Source organism: Scomber japonicus, chromosome 3 (genome assembly GCF_027409825.1).
Source record: "Scomber japonicus isolate fScoJap1 chromosome 3, fScoJap1.pri, whole genome shotgun sequence".
NCBI lineage: Eukaryota > Metazoa > Chordata > Actinopteri > Scombriformes > Scombridae > Scomber > Scomber japonicus.
Window position 1 is genome coordinate 14402552 of NC_070580.1, and position 25702 is coordinate 14428253.

Here is a 25702-nt window from a genome sequence, read left to right on the forward strand (position 1 = left end):
ACACTGTGGAATTTATACTGCTGTTCTTATGACCTAAAAAAACATGACCAGTTTTCTGCTAAAAAATGTTTTTCCATGTGAGCATCCAGGTGTTAGTGCAGGTCTGATTTATTGCTGAGGTTAGAGGCAGCACTGCTCTCTGCTGGTCAGAAACTGCAATTACGTTAAGTTTTTGGAAAGCTACTGTAATTGTTTGTGGTGCACAGTAGCCGGCAGCAACACACAATCAAACAGCAGCTGTCAGCATGAACTTGAACAGGGTGAGTGGTGGAGGGAAGGGATTGTAATGTACATGTCAATCTAATGTTGGGACTGTATGGGTTACTTTAACTGAATTACCTCACTGTTAAAGAACAGTTTTATGCTTATCAATTTAGGGTAGGGATTCAGAAAATCTACATGTGTTAATTGTCAAAATGTGGTTTTACCCCACATAAATTCAGACAGAACAGGAGCTACAAACCAGATTAGTTTGTGCTGCTAGACCACAAGAAATTACTTGACCACAAAAGCCATTATAAAATGAAATATATCTGTTAAAATAAAACATATGTAATCATTTTTGATTTTTTTTCATTGTTTGGCTCTAGCTGACATCATGTACCATAGTATTATCAATCCTTTCACCTGACACGAGATATGCTCTGAGTCTTCAAAATGATTCAGTCTCACTTTTAAATGTCTGTAAATTCACTGAAACCTTCATTTTAATTAATTACAGAACAGAATCACAAAAACATTGGAAAGGAATCAAAGCTGCTTTACATGAATGTATTTAACAGAACAGATATCAAACATCAGCACTTCAAACAAACACAGTCAGAAGGAGAATGAGATGCAGCAATGACAAACTGTATAAAAATTAAAACAATAACTTATATTTGAATTGTAGCTGAGAAAATGACAAATACTACCTGTGTTTCTTGAGTCATTTGGTTAAGTAGCTCAGAATAAACTTTATTTTAGTCATAACAGTAAAATTCTACAGTGCCAGGATTGAATATACACAATAATTTACATATAGTATCATCTTGACATGATAACGGCATACATTTGTATTTTGACAAATATTCTAGTTGTGATTTAGAAAACTGAATACAGAGTTTCCCTTAAAAGTGTTAAAACAAGTAACATAAAGCACTTTGAAAAAGTTTTTATGATAAATGAAAGATGCATATTTTAGAAAGCATTTACATTGGAATACCGCAGCTTTTGGCATGTGTTTGGTAGAAGAGTAGAAATGAGGCATTTTTAAAGGACAGGGTCTGTTCTGCGTCAGAAGAGTTTATCAGTGCACTACAACTATGTACTGAAACTGTAAGGAAACGTTCTAGTTGCTCGGCAACTGAAGGAGACCTGCTTGGACAACATAAAAGTTATTCTTTGTTATTACAGCTAACTGTCACGTTAACATCAACTGAATGCAATAGGAAAAAGCACAGAGACAAATAACAAAGCAACAGAGAGAACCTAATCATAGGTACTGTCAATAAAATATTGCCCTTTATTGGCATTTCAACAACATTGGCATCCAAACAACAATAATAAAGATAGACAAACAAAACACAAAGGGTCCAATTACAACTGACGCCTCAACTCTGTGGTGATGACGGTTGTGTGTGTGTGTGTGTGTGTGTGTGTTGATGACACTCTAAAGCAGACAGCTCTCATTGCAGTCAGTGGTGCTGTCAGCTGATCTCCTCTTCAGTTCCCTGCCCTCTGTCTGGTGGTGAGGGTGAGGGTGGACTGTGTTCCTTTGTGACTGGTGCCCTGGTTCCTGGAGCTGTATGTCATCCGACTCTTGTCCGCGCTCCAGCTCCACCTGGAGGTAGGCCCGAACACGGTGCTGCTGCGCCATGGTGCCACTGAAGTCAATAACACGGCACTCATACGTGCCCTCGTCTGACGGTTTGACACTGGACAGACGTAGCTTGTGGGAGATATTGCTGCCAGCCACTTTCACCACCTAATGGGGACAAAAAGATGATCTGGTTTTTATCTCAAGCCATACTGGTCTGCGTATAATTACATTAATAGAAAACATAATTTAATGTCACAAGTTTTCTGAACTTATAATAAAAGTCAACCACTTTGATATATTGAATGTACTTTTTTCTAGGTGACAGTTGGTGCTAGATCAAACTCACACTAATTTTAGTGGCATCTTTGGACGTCTTCTCCAGGGGCACAACCTGCACAGGAATATGGATGAAGCGTTAGCAACAGAAGGCCGATCAATGCTGCATTTAAAAAAAAAACCCAACAACAATAAAACAGTAGATATGTTTGATGTTTTCAGCAGGTTTTCTTAATAAAGCATAAATTCCTTCCTTTCAGTTCTGTCAGCTACCAATTTCTTCAGCGTTTGAGCTTTATGTATCTTTATGAGCATGTGTATGCATGCTTATATGTGCATGTTTATATGAGCACACACTCGACAGTGCTAGGCACGTATGCCTCTGAGCAGAAGAGTGTGTGTGTGAATGTGTATTCAGAGGCACAGAGGTATTCTTTTGGGCATAGGTATGAATTATGCATGGAGCAGACAGAGATTTTGAAAATCTATTTCTTTCTCAGTGCCAATTATAGTGTCTAGAGGCACAACAGGGGAGCCTGAATTCCCCCCATGATAGGAGAGATTCAACCTGTTCCCCCAGTGCTGGCAAATGCTAATCAGCAATTATCCCTTCGTTTCCGTGCCAGAGGGTTTCTGCCGTGGCTAATATTGCATTTCCCTCAGCCTGGTGGTATACAGTAAGCTTTAAGTTGAGTTTGAGCAATTCAGTCCAAATAAAATGAACTGCAACCACTGATTAAGCTTGGGAGAAAAAAATGTAGGTTGTGAAAGTGTTAATTAAAATGATCCCATTTTCATTGGTATCAAGAATGAGAAAATATCCATCATAAATTCATCATAAATAAATGTTAGGATAGGCTGCTTTTTAGGGTCAATCATGAAGGAAAGCATCTCAGTGATGTACATAGCAAGCTCCATGAACATGGATGATGCATCAAGACTGAGAGTTGTTCATGATTCAGTTACACCCTTTATCACAGTGATACGGCCCTGCAGGTGTGTGTATGGGGTGTGTATGTGTTCTCTCTTTCTTTTCGTTGGTTCCCTCCTCTCCTGCCTAGCCACCCTCCGGTCCTGGCTCTTCCCACTCCTCCGGCTCCATCCCTGGTTCTTGATTGGTGCGGCTTCGTTCGGTGCACACCAATCCCTAGCCACCAATCTGAGTCTGAGCTTTCAAATACTCTGCAGGCCGTCAGTCAGGGCGGCTGGATCTTTGAGGCCAGTCCGCCTCGCTTTACTGCTGCGCTGTACTGTGTTTTGTTGCTCTGGGCCAGGTTTAGTTATACTGATACACACCGTCTGTAGTTATTTATTTGTGTTAGTTACACTAGGAGTAGGGGTGCTGCTCAAATTTGTGTATTTTTTGCATCAATTGTTACTAGAGAGTTTGGTAGGTTTTGTTTCTATTTTTCTGATATCACATTAGACAGATTTGTTAGCTCTGTTTTAGGAGTCCTCTTTTGGCTATATTCTTTTGTTTGTTTGAGCAGCATCAATCGGCCCTTCTTTTATTTCTGTAAACTCCCCTCTGCATAGTGTTCTGAGTAATCCTTGGTTAATAAATAATTTAGTTTTAAACCTTAACATCTGGTTTTTATGTTACATCTTTCACTTAACAAGCTGGGTTGTAACAACAGCCTGGGTAGTTTAAAACTTGCATATTGTTTTCTATGCAATACAGTGAACAACACACTTAAATTGCTGTTAAACTATGATTTAACAAACTGTATGCTGTTTTCTAGAAAACAAAGTACCAATACAGTACCATGGAAGTAAATATTACTACTCTTAATAGGACACCAATTGAAAGAGTATCCTCTTAAAAATACTTTGGATTCTGGGTAGATGACAAGCTGTACTTCAACATATTGAGGAAATGTCTTTAAAAGCACAACCTATATAAATAAGGTATGTGTTACCCAAAAATATAGAAAGCAAATTGTTCAGTCAACCTTTTTATCTGCTATTATGGACTATGGAGATGTAATTTATATGAACTCTTCTGCCTCTACTCTAAAATCTGTCGATGCAGTCATTACATCCTTAGGGTCACAGAAGGGCATTGCTATACTATTTGTATACACAGCTCTCCTTGGTAAACTTCCCGGGTACCTTACATGTTTTATTAACTATAGTTCAATTTCACATTGCACTATGTCCCAAGACTATTTGGTACTTGACAATCAATATGTGTTAGTACTGAGATTGGGAAATTGGCTTTTAAATGTTACACTACACTCCACACAAGTGGAACACCTGGAATACGGTTGTGAAATTAGATGAGCTTCTTTTTTTAATCCCTTTTAATCATTTAGAAGTGTCTTTTAGCTGACATAGGGCAGAATGAACACACTTAATTGAGCTTTATTTTTTATGTGTATATAATGCTTTTCACTGGCTTAATGCTTTTGTATTTTGTGTTTTATTGCTTTTATAGGTTGCTTTTATAGTTTCTTATATTTCATATTTGTATTGTAATCAGGGTGCCCTTCTAAAAGAGAGCTTCCTCTCAATGGCCTTAACAGTCTTAATAATGGTTTGAATGAATGAATAAATTATGGTTAACATCAGGCTCATACCATTTCTTTTTTTCTTTTACTTGGTGCACAATTTATTTGACATTTTATGCATGAACAAAAATGCCCATATGTTACCTTACATCATTATGTTTATCATTCGTTGCTTACATTATCAGTGATCTGTACAGGTTTTTCTTGCCAGTCTCTGTGGTCCTTGATGTACCACCACTGGATCTCAAGAGAGTAGGAGGGAGAGCCCGCCCCACGGAAGGAGCAGGCCATCTCGACATCCTCACCGCTGTGTGTCGTGATGTCGTGTGGCACCTCTGTAAAGAGAGCTGGAAGAGTAAAAAAAGGGAAATTAAAGAGTAGTTGAAACAAATGATGGGTTTAAGACATCCCAAGAATGACAGAACATGCATGATTAATTACATTATGTACTATATATCCTGTAATAAAGAAAGTTCTATAGCTTTAATTTCCATTTGTCTTTCTCCGTACATCTAAATTTCTCCAGATGCAAGAGTAGCAGTGCTTTCTACAGTTTGAATAATTGTATGTCTTTATTTTAGAAGTAGTGTAAAGTGAGCAGAATACAGTATAAACTGAAATGACAGGGTGTAGAGGACATTATGTATCTGCTGTTGATGCTACAGCAGCCTGAACTGAACATTATACAGATACACTAATTTGAAAGTGTCATTTCACTTCAATCCCACAAACATAAAACCAACCACCTCCACAGAGAACATAATTGTCTTTCTGGATTGGCTCTCAGCATATATGTGTGTGTGTGTGTGGATTGGTTGGGGTGAATTTGTAATCCTTCTGGTCTGTAGAAACTCAAGAAAATAGAGATGTCAACTGACCAAATGCTTTATTATCTGTCAACACACTTTCAGTTGACTTAAAACATATTGTTGAAATTCATTGTTAAACCATTTCTACTCAGTATGGCAGAGTGAGACCACCACTCCACAGTGTACCATCTGGTGATTGTGATAAAATAAAACAGAAAGAGACAAGACAAAAGAAAACACGACTCAGGTTGTTAATGAGTGATACTCTAATTAAGTTAAGGAGCACTTGAGGAACATCACAGGTCATTTTTGTCCACTCAGATGTGCAACTACATATAGACACTAAGTAGTCCTTGTCTTACCAGTTCTTTCTGTGCCAGAAAGTCCCACCCAGTTTTACAGTCTATCTACTAATATGTTGTGCTTGGTGGAAGAGAAAGTCTGAGTAAATATTTCATTGGTGTTTTCAGTGATATACCGTTTTGTGACCATTTAAGAAATATTACTGTAATAGGAGTTCTAAACAAATTATTTTATTTTGGTTGCACTATTGTAATTAATTGTATTTAAGATTAGTTAACCGTTTAGATTGTAATCATGTTCTTTTCTCTATCTGAAGTGCGTAAAGAGCATGTCTTCATTTAACCCTAACCCTAACCCTATGACCATGTTAATGCAAAGTAATTATAATTCAAGATTATGCTATTATGTTTTTCAAATAGACATAAAAGCAGCATCTGCTATACCAGCTTGTGTAAAATGTTCATGTTCCTTCAACTTCTCATTGATTTAAAAGTTCAGTTCACATTTTTTCTGCAACTCAACCGCTCTGCATCAACAGAGCCCATGACAATTCTCTAATTAGGACCAAATATACTGCCAAGCTTCCTCAATAATACACAGTACCTATTAGAGCCCAATTTATTGTATTCATTAGATGAATTTGTATTAAATCAAGTATTTGTTCTGATGATCTCTGCTGCAGCCTCATGCTCCCACTGGTTCATATTAGTACATTTAAAAAAGGCTTTACAGAGTAAAATTCTTCACACACACACAGAGAGAGAGAGGGAGAGAGAGAAATATGAAGGAGGGAGACTCCTACCAGAGAAAAACTTTACAAACAATCTACACTCTGGAGACAGCAGCTCTGTTACAAAACAGAAAAAAAGTCCTGGAGAGACAGTCTTTGATACATAAAGTGTTGTTAAGGTAAGCTGTGACTTATTTGCTTTATATATAGATAATATTCTACTATAATACATCTTTAGAGCAGGTTAGCAAAGAGAGAAATCATTCACCATATCTGCAATTGACATTCACTTGGCCTTGTGCAAAGCTGAACCGGGGATGAACAGGAAGATGGAAGGAAAAGCCTGACAATAGAGAAGTCACAGAGAGGGGCTTTGGTGCTGTTTCACTGACCGAGCACTCCAGAGTTGTGACCTTGATGCACCGCTGCTTGAGGCCAGGCAGTGGCCTCATTTATCAGGAGGAGACGTACTGTAGGGATGGAGCGGCGCAGAGGCCAACCAAGGGGAGGATGTGAAAAGAGAGGAAAAGAAAGAAAGGGAGATGGGCAGAGGTGAAGTGAGACGAGTGTGGTGAGAAGAAAGCTGTGAGAAAGATAGATGGAAAAGTGAAGAAAAGTGATAGGAAAGGCTGAGAGAAGCTGAAAAGCTGAGAACCACATACACTGTACAATGATAAGAAAGAAAAAAGACCTTTAGAAAGGATTGGTAATAAAGGGATAACATATGAAAAAGCAGATTTGACTTTGGTGATCTCTGACTTTTACTCTAGCGTCACCAGCACATTTTATTCATACGCACAGAGACAAAACCTTTGCCCTTTGATAAAATATAGCCAACCACAATCAGAACACTAAAACACCGGCAGCTGCTTAGATAATCAAAACTTCTCCCCAAAGGATTTCAGAATAGAAACATCATTACAACACTGCCATGACCTGCAGGCTGAGAGAATGTTATAAAATACAGCTTTTATTATTCAGAATGGAAAAAAACAACAAGCAGCTGCCCAACAAATTTAAACGTGACTCACTAGATTGCCTTGATGTGCGAGGAACAGATGACAAGAAGCACAAGTGCTGTCCAAACCTTCATCAGCGATAAATCCAATCTCCTCTTAAAATTAATTGCATAACATAATTGTGTTTAATTTCAAAATGTCATACAACATTATTTGTGTTATGAATTGCTCAAAGGCAGGGCCCTACAGGTCTGTGGGGGTATATTTGACCTCACTAGAAGAAAAGCCAGGGTACCATGTTGTTTGGGGGATCATGAATATGCATTACATTTCATGGCAATCCGTTTTGCAATATTTCAATCAGGACTATAGAGGCTGACATTGTCATCCCTCAAGCTACACCACTAGCATGACAAAAAAAAAAAAAAAGCAACATTATAAGCTTTATAAAGATCTATTGCACAATTATGTTCAGGTGTACCTCATAAACAGAAAAGTTATTGTATGTCTCATCTCGATACCCAACTTATTGCAAACGATTAGAAACAGCAATAACATGGTTCATATAGCCTGATAATATTGTATTATAGGACCCCTGGTGAATTCCTTTATATTGCACCCTCTTTTAACCATAACAGTGGACACACTGCACGCAATACTCAGGCTGTTGTTCTGCTGCTGCTATATTCACACAGTAAAATACAAAATCAACATATTTACTTTAGTATACATCCCTGACATCCTACTGAGACACTTATTGAAAGCTACAATCAAAGCTTTCAAAGACTTGTGTCTATTCTTACATTTTCAGCTAAGAAATAATGTGTCTTGATTATAAAGGAAAAAGTTCATATCTCCATACCTAGTATTCAAATTGTTGTATTGTTTTCCTGATCATTAAGGAGCATGCTTTTGTCATTAAGAAACATGAAGGTCCATTATGTATAAGCAGACATCACTTGATGGTGAAAAACAACACACAGTACACTGTAGCCACTAGAGAATACATCTTTCCTATATGTTCCCTGTCTTGCTCTCCTCTATTATTCAAATTATCCTGAAATTGAAAAATAAAAAAGGTGAGATACATTTCAGTCAAGCTCAGTCTACCTCCTCAGTCCTATTCCATCTGCATCTAACATTAAGATGCTGACAGACACAAGAGCATAGTACATATTTTCTTTCTTTTTCCTGAAGCTCATGTTAAGAAGCAGCTATCATGTAGAGTGTAGCAGTTCTCACGGACCTGTCAGCTACAAGTGGGTCATGAGGTGTGTTATACAATACACGGCCTGAAGCTATTACATATAAAAACACACAGCCTGGAGGTATGATAGTATGTAAGAACACAAAGCATAATGCTGTGATCAAAGTAAAAGCTATTAAAGGCTCTGATAACCTATTTTCTCAAACAGTTTCTCACGACAGCATGAGTGATGAAATGCTACAGGAATACATTATTGTCTGTAAAGTTTGGTTATTTCACAAGAATTTTTGTACCACATATGAATCATAATGACTGTTTGGATTGCCATGCAATTTGGTACACACATTCATGTTCCCCTAAGGAGTAATTCTAATAACTTTGGTGATATCCTTGTTTGTATGATGTGTCCTCGAGCTGTTATCGTGACCACGGCAAGAAGGATGAAGCATGAAAAGAAATAGCTTAATTGTTAACCACTATAGCAACTGACATTTGACATTGACATTTTTTTTGTACACTGACTTGCATTGTAGCCTGTGATTCAGTAGGAGTGAACATCGCACAGTCTACATACATCAAACTTGATGGCATACCCAAGTTTATTAGATCCACGTCACACAGTGTGGTTTGTAATAAACTTACAACACTGCTGAAATCCCTTGAAACCTTGCAGCTGATTATAAACAAATGAGAGTTTTTTAATGTGTTATTAAAGCTGGTGTAGAGGGTGACATAATGCATGCTACAAGGAGCTGGAGATAAAATACACAATTATTACAATGAGTGCATTTACTACATTACTTACTGTGCATTATTTACCTGTAGTCACAAGGCAATAGATACATTTTACTGCTTCCTAAGATGTCTTAATGAAACCAATAGAAACATTGACAGATAAGAGTGTTTAATTTTCAACCATTAAGCTGTCCAGATGTTCTAGTATACTTTATAAAGACAGATTAAAGTACAGGAAACAGAAGGACAAACAGTTAAATAGTTATATATAAGCAGACAAATAAATGTTTGATCAGTGTAATATTTTTTATTTCTGTATAGCCCTGTGTAAAGCAAAAGGAGATGAAAACCATTACATGCTTCTTCTCTGATTTCTAGCAATTGTGTAGCACTGTGGGATGCCTTTTCTGGGACAATTTCCTGTGTTCTAACAGTTTCTTAGATGCCACAGTAGACTGTAATCACAGCTGGCATTATGATTGTCTTTAATCTGATGATGCATGTCTCTCCTAATAGCAGGAAACTTTTTCAGGGTAACTAAGCAATCAAATCTGAATTGAGGAAGTCCAAGAGATTCCAAAATACCATCTGAGTCAATTATGTAGTTAAAGAATCCAGAAATCAACCTGTAATGTAACCAGACTTTGAGGGGCTCACAGTAACAGCAAACACAATGCAAGCATATTACACAATATACATTGCAAAGTAGACAATTATCTCCCGAGTATCACACAGTAAGTCTAAATCAATATTTGGGGACACAAAAGATAAATGTCTCTCAATCATTTGATTGTTACAATTCCTTTCACTCTGATGCCACAAAGAGGCAAGTTAATTTACCATGTCGACTCCAACAAAAGCCAAACAAAAGCAATGTTGAGAAATTATGAGGGTATAATACCTTTGTATCTTGAAACTGATTTCAGCAGTGTCTTTTATGGTTTCATGTCCACAGTTCTTCTATTTATAACAGTATTGACTTTATATTTCATAGAAAATTGTAAATGTGTTTTGAAGTGTGCTCTGATTGTAAAAAAAACAAACATTTTATTCATCTTTTTTAATCTTCTTCTATACATCCTATTATTCAAGACTGGCACTCCCTCTATGAGATGCCTGAGCGCAGAGAGTATGACAAAACCTATCACAATGGCTTATAATAATATGTTTTGAACATATGGTGCCAGAGCTAAAGCCTGGAATAGCAGAGGATGTCACTGTGCATAAAATATATGAGCAAAACAACAGAGGGTGGTATTTCAATCATCTGAGTTTTCTCAGTATGCAATGCAGGTGCTGCCACTTTTTTTTTAGTCCTCAGGATACAGTATCAACAGCTAGCAGCACAGCACAGAAGGCAGCATCTGTCACTTTGAACAAGCTGCATTCCTACAGACGAAAAATATGTGGAACACAGAGTCAAAGACAGAAAAACAAGACGTGTGCATATAAGGATTATATGGAAATGCATTTGTGAAAACACTGTCTTAATTGACTGAAATAGTGCTGAAATCATTAGCTTATAACTCAATTAGAGTTGACAGATAGGAAACTAATTTTGATTATTGATGGTTGTTGTCAGGAAGTAAAACATGAAATACTTTTTATATTGTCTTTAACCTGCAAATACCTTTTTAACTTCTTTTTTTGGACCACTTGGGAGCTGCAGGATCAATCTGTAAAACAATAGATATGGCAAACTTCTTAGCAACAATTGATTTTAAAGGCCCAGTGAGTGAAATCTAGCAATAAAGTTGAAAAGCAAGTTGGAAACTCCTTTCCCCAGTGTTGTGGGCTATTGTATATATGTATAGTGGATATCTGGCTTTAGCTGCTAAATGCTCTATTATGTTTACTAGCCACTTGCGAACCTTATCTTTCTGCTGTTTGGTGCCAGGCAGGTAACATGCAGTGTGTTTATCAAAGGTTTTTACTGAGAACAGCTGCTGATTGTGGTTATAAGTGTGGCAAGAGTATACCAACACTGTGAAGTAGTGGATGGGAAGACAAAAAAGCTTAAATAAGCTATAAAACTCCCTAGAGTTAAGAAGAACTACAGTTAGCTTATCTTTGTGTCTTTCACTATGACAATGTATTGTCAACCTAAAGTATTGATTATATGCACTTTAAAATAACCTTACATGCACTTCAAACAAATAAAAAGTCCCTTTCTACAACTTACAACCAAAGTAGACTATGAATGCTGGTGCTGGCGGAGAATTAATGAAGTTAGCTGAGTCTCCACAGCCATCTGAAACTATACTATGAAGTCAAAGTTAAGTCAAGGAGAGAGCTGCACGGGGAGTCCTCAAATACACTTGGGAGTCCAGAGTTACAGTTGGACTGGCTTATAGCTGCAAGGTAAATCCTGCACTTTCCCATTTCCCCAGCCAATAAGACCCCATTTCTGCAAACTCAAGATTTTTCTCAATTTTCCACTTCTTTTTTTTCTCTTGTTTAAATCCTTTCTTAGCTCTTTCTCTCTCTTGCCGTCTCTTTCCAGTTCAGTAACATCTCCCACAAATCTCCAGTTCGTGACAAAAAACATTACATTTTTTACTCTGCGCTCTCTGTTTTCTATTGCCCTTTTTATTCTTACTTTCTACCTATTAGTGGTCTCTTACACCCCTTTCATAAGCCTCTTCCGGACTCTCACCTTCCTTCCTCCTTTAATTCTGTTCACCTCCTTACTTTTCTTCTTCTCTCTGCCGACTCGCTGAGTGGGCAGTCTGTGACTGTTGGCTCTCTGGTGTCTGGTATAAAGAGGTGCTTCCAACACTCTCAGAGTAGCTCAATACATCTGGAGTCTTGCCCAGTGACTCTGGCAGGTCTTCAGCATCCTGGGAGACTTGCTGTGTGTGTGCCCCAAAGCTTGTTTTCAGCATGTGTGTAGCTGTATGTAGCATTTGAAACGCATTTTAGTAGATGTAATACATAACATTTTCCTTCCACAAATCAACCATAAAGGTGTTGGTGTGTGTTTCTGTCTCATGTTCTATATGAGCCTTAATGCACAAAGTGTCCTTACATAAGGAAGTAATGGATGAGGTGAAAGCGAAAAATGCCATGATGTGATGAATTGTCCTCCTAATTTGTCATTCTGCAACATTTAACATATATATGGTTTCTCTCTCACATACACAGACATACAGAAGCAAACACATAGACTAGTGTCTTCCAACCACACAACCAAAGCAAAGGGGATCACATCCCAATGGATAAAAGCACAAAGTAGGAACCTATCTCTAACAAATGCAGCAAGATAGAAATATACATTTATGGACAGATTACATTATGTGCTGGAGGCATTACAAAACTAAATTGCAAACTCTGACCTCAACTTTCTTTCTTTCATGATAGTAACAAATTGTTGTGATGCTCTTTGAATTCCTATGTTGATTTACAGATTGTTTAGGGGTTGCAGACATTGTTATTTCTACACACTGTGTATGTTTGATTAAATAGATATCTGTGCTTTGCAAGAACAAACTAACACACAGTACTAGCAATGGCCATTAGTCATCAAAAAGTTATGTAAATAACCAGAAGTCTTTCAGTTTGTAGAGCTCTTTCTAAGTGCATGAGTCCAAATAAGTATGAAGATAGCTTTTTTCTGAATATGTTATGCTTCTAGTAACACTGAAAAACCAGCAACCAGAAATTAGCTGAGTGCCCAAAGTTTCTTTAAAAAGGCCAATAATTGTGAGTGTTGATAAACAAAGTGAAAAAATGAGGGGCTGTGGTGGAGGATTCAAGAAACACCTGATACCATGTGGCCAGAGAGGAATTGACGAATGGACCAGGTGAAGGGAAGACAAAATTCAGTAAGGCTTTACATGACGCAAGTTCTGTAGCAGGCAGATGCGCAGACCTATTCAATTTTGTACATAGGGTACATCACAGAGGAACTAAATCTATCATTGCTGACCTCCACACTGGACTTAACGCATCTCGTTATCTGGGTGTTGACAGCGTGTTGAAAATCTGAGGGCTGGATACTTTGCAACAAGTCTGTGACCACTACAGTTCACAGAGGGGTGCAGCTTCACCAATTAATAAAAAGCGATAATCATCATTAAAAAATTAAAATTATTGGATAATAATATATTATGACAGGATTTTTAGAACCCTGTCCGTCAAAATGATGGACAGCATTAGGAAGTCTAACACCACTGCTTCAAACTTCCACAATTTTTTTTCCACATGCTTCTACAGCATGTACCTTACTCATGTTGTGCTTCTCACCTAAAGAGGAGGTAAGGGTGCATATCTTTGGGAATTTAATGATTTGATTATATTCAGATTGTTTGTATTCAGAAATGATTCTCAAATTCAAAGCCCATTCTTGACTTATTTAATAGAAAAGGGAACACTATTTTCAGTAGCACTGAGCTGGGTTATTAGGCAGGGAGGTACCAGACAATCATTTTTACATTATGAAAAGGGTTTCTTTTCTTGGCTTCACCAGGTGCCTATACTGCCAGTAATCGAACAGACAGTTGATGTGTTCTTTGTGGCCTCTTGGCGCACATATATTTAACAGAGCATACTGGTTATCATCATTTTACCCACCACGAACAATACTAAAGTCCACACTACACACCTTACAAAACCCACATTTATGTTTCCTAAAATGCCCTTTTCAGGAATGGGAAAATAGTCTCCCAAGTAATTCAATATTTACACAGATTTGTTTTTCTGGTGTTACTGATATCAGCAACCTTTAAACAGCTTAAGTAAACATCATGTTAATAGAGTCATTGTGTATTGTTAGTGCCTGTATTAAAAGATCTGTAAATCCTTTTATAGTAGTTTTCAATCATGAGCTTTGGCTTTTGTTGATGGAGATGCCCTTTAGTGTACATTTGGAGAACAGGCTGTGCCTTTAAAACACTTACCAGAACAGTTATCGATTTACATAAAGGTGTAAGTTCCTTACAGTTTTGCTGCTATGAATATGTTCATGTCACTCCATCACCTGATGCCTGAGCTGCTTCTATGCGTTTCTTTTTCCTCAAAGTTCTTCTTTTGAATTTGGTGAAAGAAGGGTTCTTTACTTTCTCCCTGTTTTTCTTTTTAACATTATACACTGCATCCTGCAATTCTTCCTCACTTCTGTCTCCTCTCTCCTAATTCCTTCACTCACTCTGAAAATCTATTTAAAGTCTTAAAAGTCTGCCTGAGCATGAAGCAGAACTTTTAACTTGTATGGTGTTAATTACAGTAATTGTGTAAAACAACAAACAATGGGAATGCATCAGCAGTCAAGCTATTTAAGCTAACAAGCTGTATTAACATTACTGTCATGTAAAGCAGCAGCACCAGATAAACTGGACGGTTAAAGCAACTTACCTTGTTGTATTTTGTCTAACAGATTATTATTTCATGCTGCACATCTCAGTTAATGCCATTTATGATGCTCTGAACTCTGATTCATTCTGTCCCATGAAAGCAGATCTAGTCTGCCTGCTACCGTCAGCACAGAAGGTTTGTTTGTTTTAACACCCGCAAAGCAGGAGTGGGTGGTGATTTGTTGGTCACTCTGTGTTAACATTAACAGCTGTCTCACACTAGGGCCAGTTGTTCCGTACCGTGCTGAAGCACGAATGTCCCCCCTCCCCTGTCCCCCGCTGGCCCTGCATACATTACCTCAAACCCAAGTGTACTCAAGCACGGTTGCCTCCGACACACACGTTGCGCAAAAACATATAGACAGTTTTGATAAAATAATACACAAAAAATAGTCGGATTGGGAATGTCTCCTCATTGCATTTAGTGTTTCTTGAAATGACCAGGGCTCAGCTAATGTTTCTTTTTAAAAATCATTGATTTCCTGGGATTCTCGGGAAAAGGGAATTAGCTTCTTTTCCCGGGATTTAAAATGTCTTATTTTCGGGAAAAAGATTAATCCCTAGTGAGCATGCGTGACCAAGTGTACCGTGCTCAAGCACACCTCTTCCAACCGTACTGGGCCAGGGAAGGGTACCGTACTCCAGCACGGTACACTTGCACTCACACTAGCCAAATAATCCGGACTTTAGGGGGCAAACGTGGTTGGGCACAATACGATTGCCTGGTGTGAGTGTGCCCTCATACAAGGATACAATGTTCAAATGGACAACAGAATGAGCACTCCAAGAAGCTATAAGGAAACCTGCAGAATGAAGCCAGTCTGAGTCACCAACAGCTGTAAAGTGAAGGACCTTCAGGATGGATTGTGTAAACATTATTTCAAAATTTGCGGGATGTGCAAACTGTGTTTAAGTATGTTTAGTCTGCACTACAGCCTTGTTTATAACTGTAAAAATAAAACAAAAGAGAAATATGGGAGATTTACGGGGAAAATTATGAAATGGGAGCATGTCAGGAGTCAGGTGAAAATATGATAGAAACCTAAGATAGGAGAGTTGACAGGTCTGCTCTGGAGGCTTTAAAATCTGTACAGCAATACATACAAAAACATCCTCTATCCTTAGACCCCCGAAGCAGACAAGTGGAGAAAAGTGGAGAGTATGCAGTTTTTATACTGGAAAAAGTTAACTGCATACATTCTGAGGCATGTCCTCTGCCTGTATGAATAATGTTATTTACTGTCCAACATCACTAGCTAAAATAGAAGTTGATCTGTGTGTTTTAAAGAAAGAGAACACTACTACACTACAGAGCTGGCCAACTAACTCAGTAGTTTTGCAGCAGAAACGACTTGTTTGTTACTGCTGCACAAAGCTCCACCTTGCTATTTTCTCTGGATGATGGCATATACACTTTTTTAACACAAAAACATAGAAAAATACTCTAATCTAGCAAAGCTAATTATTATTAAACCAGACTCTAGAAAGGGCTTGTCACAAGTTTTGCAGCCACCGTAGGTTCTCCTACACGTTTGGAAGGGGAGGGCGAAGGGTTTTCAGTTTGTTGTAATCAGCAAGCTCACAATTGACCTATGGCTAAGTGCCACTCTCAAACACCATGAGCCAATCACAGTGCGTATAGCCATTCCCATACACTCGGACATTCTAAAAAGGTTGTCATAATTCTCATATTCTGAGCCAAAAACCTCAACTTCAGTGGCACTTTGATGTCAACAATGTTGTCTGAGATGGTGATGGCAACGAGATGCAGTTTATCACGTTTTCACTGGGACCTGTAAATTTTGGCTTGTAACTGAAGCTTTTTATCAACCTTCTCAACAATAAAATGATTAATATATCCTTCCAATGGGTAGTTTAGACCCTTTTGGTGACTTCTAGATGATATCTGAACTTTCTGTCTCCAAAAATCATCAATGGCCTCCTGCGAAATGTCTCCTACTGTGACACCTGCCATAGCGCCGGTCACTGAATGTTGATTGTTTGTGAGTGGAGGGGGGCGTGGCTTAGCCATAGATCAATTAGATGCTGCAAAATGTTACACACTGGTCCTTTAACTGTAGGGTGTGGGCATTGAACACCATTTGGCTGTTACAGTGTGCACTCCTGGTTGATTTCTGCCTCTTTCGTTTCTTTATTAAAGCCGCCTCAAATCAACATAAATTACAACACATACAATCATTAGGTCTTGATACAATTCCACTGAAAGATGATTAGATGATAATTAATTACTGCCCAGGCCTAATCTGCAGTTAGAGGATCCTCAAAATTAACATGCAAAGGAGAAAATGTATTCATCTTATAAGACTATAAATGCACTCTAAAACAAGCACAAACACACACAAATGCTGTTATGGCAGATTCACTCTCAGAGCTCTAGTCATACAGCCCAAATCATTAGCACCATCAAACCATGCAGAGCCCTGACAAGTGCCCCGCCCTCCTGCTTCTCGTGTCTTTTTTCCTCCACCTCTCAGCTTTATCGATCTGACAGTTGGCAGATTGCCTCTCAGTTTTCTATGCTGGCGCCCTCTTCAACCTGCCTGTGAAACATGACTTGTTGACAAACAGAATGTCTCCTAGCCGGCGTCAGACCCTGACAAGCCTGCTCAGCACACATCCAACTGTTTCCTGACTTAAATCACAGCAGCGTCGCCAGAAATCAATCCCATAACCTTGGTAGAATGCTAAATCAACACAAAAGCTGACTCCACTGGTAAATTATCATGCCCGCCAACCGGCAGAGAAAAGAGTGAAAACAGGTACTCCTGAAGTGAATATTGACTTCCAGGGAAATCTGAAGCACATTGGGTTGTCTTATTTATAATGCTGTATAGCTTGCAAAGAATGAGTTTGCTTGGCTTGGCCTTTTCTATGTATAGATTTTCATAAAGACGGTACTGTCAGAGCCGTCTTCCAGCAGAAGCAGGGGACCCTTGTTTGAAGATGCAAGTACAGTACATGCATTTTTAAAATGGTCCTCCTTGGCATTTTTCAATATATTGCTCTTGGAGCAATGATAGGAGTGAGGCCATGAGAACACAGAGGCAGCTGCTTACTATCCACCAAAGACTCATTAAAAATGAAACAAGGAAAAAATATGAAAGAGAGCTATGCAGTGGAGGATTTAAATATAAACAAATATATATAAAAACAAATCAATGTGCACCCCAAAAGAGACCACTCTTAAATAATTTCTCACTTTAGGTCCCAGGCAAAATGAGAGGGATAAATCCCGCCTGAGTGCCAATGTGAGGTCAATCCATCGATCTTCTCTTCCTCTCTGCCTCTCCCTCCCTGCAATACTTGGAGCTTGAGCTGTTTGAGGATGACTAAATTACAGAGGGCTTATTAGCATGGACGAGAAGCAAGTGTGACATCCGTATCTTTGCTTGTCCATGTGTGTGTGTGGTTGTGTGTATAAGTAAGAGAGCGAAACACAGAGAGAGAAAAGCTTGCAGTGTAAGCTTGTCACCAACCCTGCAAGCTTCTCTTTTTTTGTCAAACCTTTCAAAGATAAGTCTGACTATTTTTCATGCTGTCAACAAATCCCATGCAAAAACCAGAACCAACGATGTGTCAGAGAGTACTTTCATTAAGTCAATTTGTTTCTGCTACAGACAAAAATCTTTAAAACTGGGTCAAGAATATTTTTTAAAAAGGGCTTGGTAATTTTCAAGCAGGTAGTTCTCGTCTGAAAAGTGAATCCGGCGCAGAAATGTCTTAAACCTGCATTCTCTCTAATGGCCACAAGTCTATGAGAAAATGATCCCACTTCTCATTTTCCTGAGATTATGAGTTTCAAGTCATCTTCAATACAACATGATGTTCATTTTTTAAATTATTACTGACGTAACTAAGTAAGTTCAGTTCTTTAAAATTAATTGCAATATTTTGGTGGCCTAAAAACGTCTTATTCAGTGTTTGGTTGTACTAAAAGGCCCTCTAGCATTAGCATTATCATAGTTATCACAATCATAAACTGTAAATACATGGTGCTAACCAAACTAGCAGCTAGTGTTAAGTTCAGCCCCACACTCTCATCCAAAAATGGTCAATTCTGGCTCCAAAAATCCAAGATCAAGGCTTCAAAATGGGAGTCCACAAATCATCTGTATCTAAGTCCATGGGTGACGTCATGGTGCCTTTTTTTGACAGTCTGTAGTAATTGTCTTAAACTGCTGGGCAGGATAGTTTCTAGGGTTTTAGACACTATGTGGACCTGACTTACAATAAACTAGTGCCCATTTTAATGAAAGAACATGTCAACCAGTGGTAGTATGTTTCAGTTAGAGCTGCAATGTCTCTTAATCGGTTAGTTGATTGACTGAAAATTCGTCAGCAATAACGAAATGTGAAAAATCATTGAATTGGAAAGTGGAAGAATGAGCTGTATCTAGGTTTGGTTACACAGGCAGTATTGGATTAATTATTTTACCATTGTCATTTTTTTCTCTCACTTACTGAGAATGGACATTCTAAAAGAGTTTATGTTGGCACATACTGTACTTTACAGTCATATAAAAGGTAGTGAAAGAACAAGGGACAGTATAATTTAAACACTGGTTTCTGGGAGTGTTGTGGAAATCCTTCACTGAGTTAAATGCAAACATTTTTCTTCTGAAAGGTGCCACCTTATGGGGACACCTAACATCAGGATCATTAACTCAAAGCTGCCATTTCCATCACATCTGCAGGGCACTAAAGAGAAGAAATGATTCACTGAGAAGTAAAACAAGACAGACGCTGTAAATACCAAGACATAAAAATCCAGCTATCGTAACTTCTACCAAGGTGAATGTAAATAGCCCGTGAACAGGATCCGTCTGGGAAGAGGTATTTCACTAATTTGATGAATGGCTTTAATAATCAGAGATGTCCCACAGGAACGGTGGATGAAACAACAAGAAGCTCTTGTAATAAAAGAGACCTACTGCAGATATTTATCTTGATCTTAAAAAGCTTTAATCCGGCATGCAGATAACTTAATGAGACTTAATTTTTGCTTTGGTTAGTGAATGTGGGAAAAACCTTCAAATGTCACAGCTTTTTGCACTGGTTTCACACAATTCCAATTTCTATACAGCAGTTACTAGTGACAACCTATAACCAAATGTGGGAAATAACAGTGATAAAAATAAGCAGTCTGGGAATTTGCCAGAAAGTCAATAATGTTGTATTCAGTTCAGAATCAGTGGTAGGGCAAACTGACAGCAGTCTCCTTAGGGAAATAACTGCTCACTGTGAGACCTTCAGCCTTCATTCAAGGTGGAGGGTAAAATAATGAAATAAGAAAGGAGCCGGTAATCAGGCAAGCAGCTGTCTGCCTGTTGCTGACGATACTCCAGGCCTGTGAAGTGAATTTTTCATAGCCCTTGAGACACACAAACCTCAGAGGATATTTCTGCATTTCCACTCAGTGTGCGGCAACATGAAGTAGCATGTGTCGTTGACAGCACTTACTGGGTGTTACGTTTTCAATATGTTGCCCTTGAGAACTTTTGAGTGATGGTGTGTATGTTTTCGTGAAAAATGGGACAGTTAAGCGCAGAACAAGGTGTTCAGAGCTATCTGCTTTGCATGATGTGATCTTAAGAACTCGGCTGAAGCAATACTGTAAGTGGGGTTGTAATGTAAATGTACTGTACTTACTTATATAGCGCTTTTCTAGTCCTTTGACCACTCACAGTGCTTTTACACTACAAGTTACAGTCATCCATTCACACACTGATGGCAATGCTGATCAATACTACAACCTTCAAATGTATCTCTGTGTATGGAGGTTGTAAATCTCATGTCCGATGTGACATTCCCACACCAGTTATATGGCTGTTACTCATGCAGCTCTTCTAAGACTTTCCAAATTTTGTCAAAACGAACGGATCAAATTCTGATACTGAAACCACTCTTTCGGGGGCGGGGATGATCAAAACATATGCATTTGTATCCCGTAATTCAGGGTGCGCACAAGAGTGTGCTGCATGTCTGTTAGGCCATCACATACAAGCGCCCCTGGTTACTCTCACTGCCAGTAGGGGGAAACAAAAGTCCTACACCCCAGCTTTAAATGAAAGTTGATACTTGATCAACCAATTTGATCCAGATGTTGACCATGAAAAAAAATCCAAATTGAAAGTAAACTCTTTCTCTAAAAAAAACATCTCCAGACATACGTAGTGTCTGGAAAATCTTATTTTATTCCTAATGATTTCACAGAAAAAAATATTTTATACTTTTTCCAACTATGGGTCATAACAGTAATAACTAGGTCACACCAGAGATCACTGCATCATCATAGGAAGCAGCTGTCCGTTTAAGCTGCAACATGTAAAGCTTTACTCCTGTCTCCAGTATCCTCTTGAGGTGAGCACAGTTTCAACCATCCTTTCACTCTCCAGCTCTCTCCTACTGAGCCTCCGCCAGCTCCCTCCACTGTGACAGCATGACTGTACAATCTGTTGCCCCCCCTTGCACAGTCAGAGGCCCATTTAAATTGAAAGCCAATGCAAACTGCCTGGGCTGGCTGTCCTCATTAAGAGGACACCAAGCAGAGGACTGGCAGAGGATTCCAGACACTTTGGAAGCCTAATGAATTGGTACACGCCCCCACACTGTGAAAGTAGTACGCTCAAGATGGATAACAGGATGAATGCTACCAAACATCACTAACATTGAAATTTCTTGCGTTGGAAATGAAGGGTTCAGAATTGATTATGAAACCATGTGTGGGGTCCTCATCATCACTTTGTGTTCCTTGCCATCTACAAGGACAAAAACTCACATAAGAACACACATGCACTAGACCCGCGGGAGTTTGAGATAGGTGAGAGGTGAAGTTACTCTGACACATGTGGCACACAATCAGGTGAAGGCAGCAGTGATCCACCTAACCTGGTCATTTGTCTTGATACAGAAAGTATAATTTTGAGTTGTAGGTGATTCCATTTATGCTTCAGCTGAAGTGGATTTTGGGGTGCAGGGGCTGACCGGGCCCCAGCCAAATGCACTTATCTGAAACAAATGAGTCAGGGCTGAATATAACAAGAATTCTCCAGAACAGTGCATCCCGCATCTTTGCTCTACATGAAGGCTTAGCTCCCCCGTTCTTGCTTGGGCAATTTATCAAAGAGTCCGATTAAAAAGAGAGAAAGAAAACCCTCAGTACTCTTTTTTCTGGCACTGGAGCCATTGTTGTTCAAAAGTGAAAATATAAGGCTTTTATTTTGTTCATGATTATTTTCTGAATTTGGTTTTGAAAACCTGAACAGCCCCTTTTCAGAGGAGTTTTCATCCCTTGTAAAGACTCACACACCCTGAGGCATTTCTTCTTTATGGCCAGTTTGAGACAGTTGGAAAGAGAACACAACAATTATAGCCAATTTTAATTAACTCCCTCTGGGGAAATGCTACTAATTGATTTTCTAACCAGTCCAAGACAGTCAATCCATTTGGAGGTGCCGCACACCAGACTCACTCTAGTGATCGAGCTAAAGCTAACTGGCTAAACAGAAAGGACTCAGGGGATAGTCAGTGAGACACAGTGATGAAGTGGTTATAATACACTTTAATGAGATAACAATAAATCTATGTTTGGAGCTGTTAGAGAGGTAAAATTACACAAAGGTAAAAAGGCCAATTATGTCCCAAAAAGCTAACACTAATATTAAAATACAGAATTATTTCAGCAATTCATCAAAAAAATAAAATACAATTTAAGGATTTATTCTCCTGCATGAAACTGTGGCTTCAATCACTGTGTGCTAATATACTGTACTATAGGTACTAAAATGCAAACTAATCAGAGCTAAGAAATCAGAGTCACAGAGCAACCCAACAAGACAAGGAAAGGCAACGCAGCTTTACTTATATAGTGCATTTCATACCCAGGGGCAACTCAATGTGCTTTACATAAAAACAAACATTTAATAGTAAAAATTGGAAGCATAAAAGCATACAATTAAAATAAATACATAAAAAAACCAAATTATAGTCAAAATTGGAAACATTAAAACATACAAGACTAAACTAGACTAGACTAAAATAGAGCTTAAAATATGAGAGTGCAGACCCCTAAACAAAGCCTTAAATAACCGTAAACTCTCATTGTTATTTGTTTCAACAAGAGCTATCTAGCTGTGAATATGAAATATGATAAAGGTACTACAGTACAGTCAGAGGGCATCCAAAGCTATCACCCACCTCTATAAAAAGCATATGGCACAGCACAGATCCCCTTTCTCATTTAGGTGCCCACAGGAGCAGTAATTTGTCTTAAGAACATTGAAAGCACATACCCTTGTGCTTTTTTTGTTTTGATGGTTCACCTTTACTTGTATTATCTTACAAGTTGCCATTTTATGCTCATAACTTCAGCCACATAAACTATATGGTGTTTTAAATTAAAGACATACTATGCAGGATTTGTCTGTAGGTATTTGTTGGTCCCCCAAACTTGGCCCCTCCCCCCAGCTCTACCAGCGAGAGAGAGAGAGAGAGAGAGAGAGAGAGAGAGAGAGAGAGAGAGAGAGAGAGAGAGAGAGAGAGAGAGAGAGAGAGAGAGAGAGAGAGAGAGAGAGAGAGAGAGAGAGATCAGCAGTGGTCGATTGAACTAGAGAGTGAATGACGAGAGGGAGCAGCGCAGGAGAAAACAAAGCTGTGAATCAGAAAAATCTTTTCACCCACACCTCCACACAACTCTGTGGGAAGGTGCCACATTGCCGGATTTTGTGTGAATGCTCACGCTGTCGCCTGTCTGCTCTGTGTGTGTAGCTCAGCCTAAGAGTGTGTGATATTGGGGGCCCTGCGTGCATCCCGGGCGCTATGGCTGGGTCCTGCTCATTTTAACATACGATCGTGGTTATGTGTTGTATGTGTGTGTGTATATATATATATGTATATGTATGTATATATATATATATATATATACACACACATTATTTTCATATTTATTTTCATGCTTTACTCTTGTCTTAGTTCTGTGTTTTCTCTCTCCGCAAAGGACTTACTGTTTGTTTCCCCTCTTGTTTCAGTCCTGTTCAAGTGTTGTTCTCCCCGCTGTCCTGTTTGTATGTTTTGTTGGAGAACACTTGTATTGCACCATAAAATTCAATAATAAAAAAAAAGAATGTGCGATATGATAATCTTGAATTGTTAAAATATGTCCATGATCTGTCTTTACAGAGAGATTGTTAGTGTTGTGCTACAGTCCAGTACAGTTCAGTTCCTTAATGGACACTGACGATGGACACAGACAGTCTGCTGGCAGGAGGCTACCAACATGGTGAGCACCTCAAGTTGTACCACATGTCAAATTTGCTGGTGAAATCTACAGCAGTATCAGTGTCCTGCTAGTCCTGTTCAATCAAGCAGATGCATAAACCTGCAGCTCTTTATACACCCATGACACAGAGACAGAGAGCAGAGTGGAGCAGAGGAGCAGAGGAGAAAGACAGAGACAGCGATGTAACCTGGTCTCTACGCTACAACACCTGACTTCACACCCTGCATGCTTTTATCAGCATGCCCCAAAATGTCCCAAACACAGCAAAATAATAAGAGAATACAGGCAGAGTGCATGATTTCTGCAGATAAATACACCGCCACACACTTCTAGTGGGTCATAAATGATGATTGACAGGGACAATTCTTGTACGAGTCTATACATTGTTTTTTAGGAAAATCCTGCACAGTGTACCTTTAAGTATAAAAGCTAGATTTTGACTCCAATTGGCTGCTGGAGTGCTGGGTCAAAGAGTGTTTATGCCAGGAAATGTTAGTGGTTTAAATGACTGATGCAGCAGGGTTACCAGTTATCTCGGTGTCTGTGAGCTAAGCACTCTCATATAATTCAGTGTTCAGGTGTGATCTTATGTGTACTGCATGTATGCACAGTTGGGTCTGAAAGTGTTCATTTGTTCATAAAGTTGATAATATTGACTTTAAAATCTTCTTTGAAGCAGAACAAACAGGAAAAAAAGCATATTTTTATATCAGGTACACAAAGAGCTATTTCTATCCTCAGAGACCCAGCTGTAACTGTCATAATCCTTATAAGATGCAACAATCATATATATTGGAGACCTTAGATATTTGTCTAGCTCACCTCATTAAAGTTGATATTAGTCTATCCCCTGATATTATATCCTAAGGTTTTTATACTTGGATCATTTTAGAGAATGTCTCCAGAAATATGTACACGCAACATTCCTGAAGACATAATGACAACCAGGCTCTGGAAGTTCCCGTTTGCAGGCTGAAGCAGCTTTAATAGGCTACACAGCAAAATGGGTTATGCAGACATTATAATTAATCAATTTGAATCCAGGATATGAATGTGGGATGTGAACTCCGGCTCTTAATAAGTTAAAAAGTTATTTCTCTATTTAGAGAAGATTAAAAAGCTTCATCAGCTTGGACTATTCAACCACTTCCATGCGGACTCATTCAAACATAATAAAAGTGCGATAATCACACGTTTAATTAAGTCTAATCAACCAACCATTAGGTATCTTAACTAATCACAGACAGCAATAAAGCTGACAAAAATAGTCATATCAATCATAACAAAAAAAAGGAAAAGAAAATCGTCCTCAGAACAATGTTCACTGAACCCCACCCAGTAACCCCCATCAAGAGGGAATATAATATTAATATGATATTGTGCCATAAAAAAAACTACCGACTAGACTACAAACAGGAGAATAAAAACTTACCATTTCCAGAGATGTGATTGTCCACCTCACTGTGTCCGACGTTGAGAGCTGCGTTGAGTTGAATGTAAAGTCCCGCGTAATGTAAAATCCCTATTATCACTCCAAAGGCTCCCATTGCTTCAGCCGGTGTTTCAAGCAGAAGTGTGAAATTGTCACATTAGTTGGAGAGCATCGATGAAATATCCCCACCGGCACTGAGTGGCCCTTACAGACATAAAGCTGGGGCAGGAGGGTAAGAGACGCTGCTGCTCCACTCGCCTCTGCGGGAGGAGATGATGCGGCCAGCGGAGG

At 38.8% G+C, this 25702-nt stretch overlaps 1 protein-coding gene across 1 annotated transcript; it reads right to left on the reverse strand.

Moving 5' to 3' along the window:
* Positions 1-1651: 1651 nt before the first annotated feature.
* On the reverse strand, positions 1652-25526 carry vstm2l (V-set and transmembrane domain containing 2 like). Its single transcript, XM_053316347.1, has 4 exons — positions 25412-25526; positions 4765-4934; positions 2148-2192; positions 1652-1966 (listed from the first exon to the last, which is right to left on the reverse strand). The coding sequence occupies exons 1-4, from the start codon at positions 25524-25526 to the stop codon at positions 1652-1654; spliced, it is 645 nt and encodes a 214-aa protein (XP_053172322.1).
* Positions 25527-25702: the final 176 nt, after the last annotated feature.

Coding starts and splice junctions, on each gene's coding strand:
- vstm2l (XM_053316347.1), bottom strand. CDS start 25,526: ATGGGAGCCTTTGGAGTGATAATAGGGATTTTACATTACGCGGGACTT. Junction 4,935..25,411: donor CAATCACATCTCTGGAAATG/GTAAGTTTTTAT, acceptor TTACTCTTCCAG/CTCTCTTTACAGAGGTGCCA. Junction 1,967..2,147: donor AAGATGCCACTAAAATTAGT/GTGAGTTTGATC, acceptor TGTCCCCATTAG/GTGGTGAAAGTGGCTGGCAG.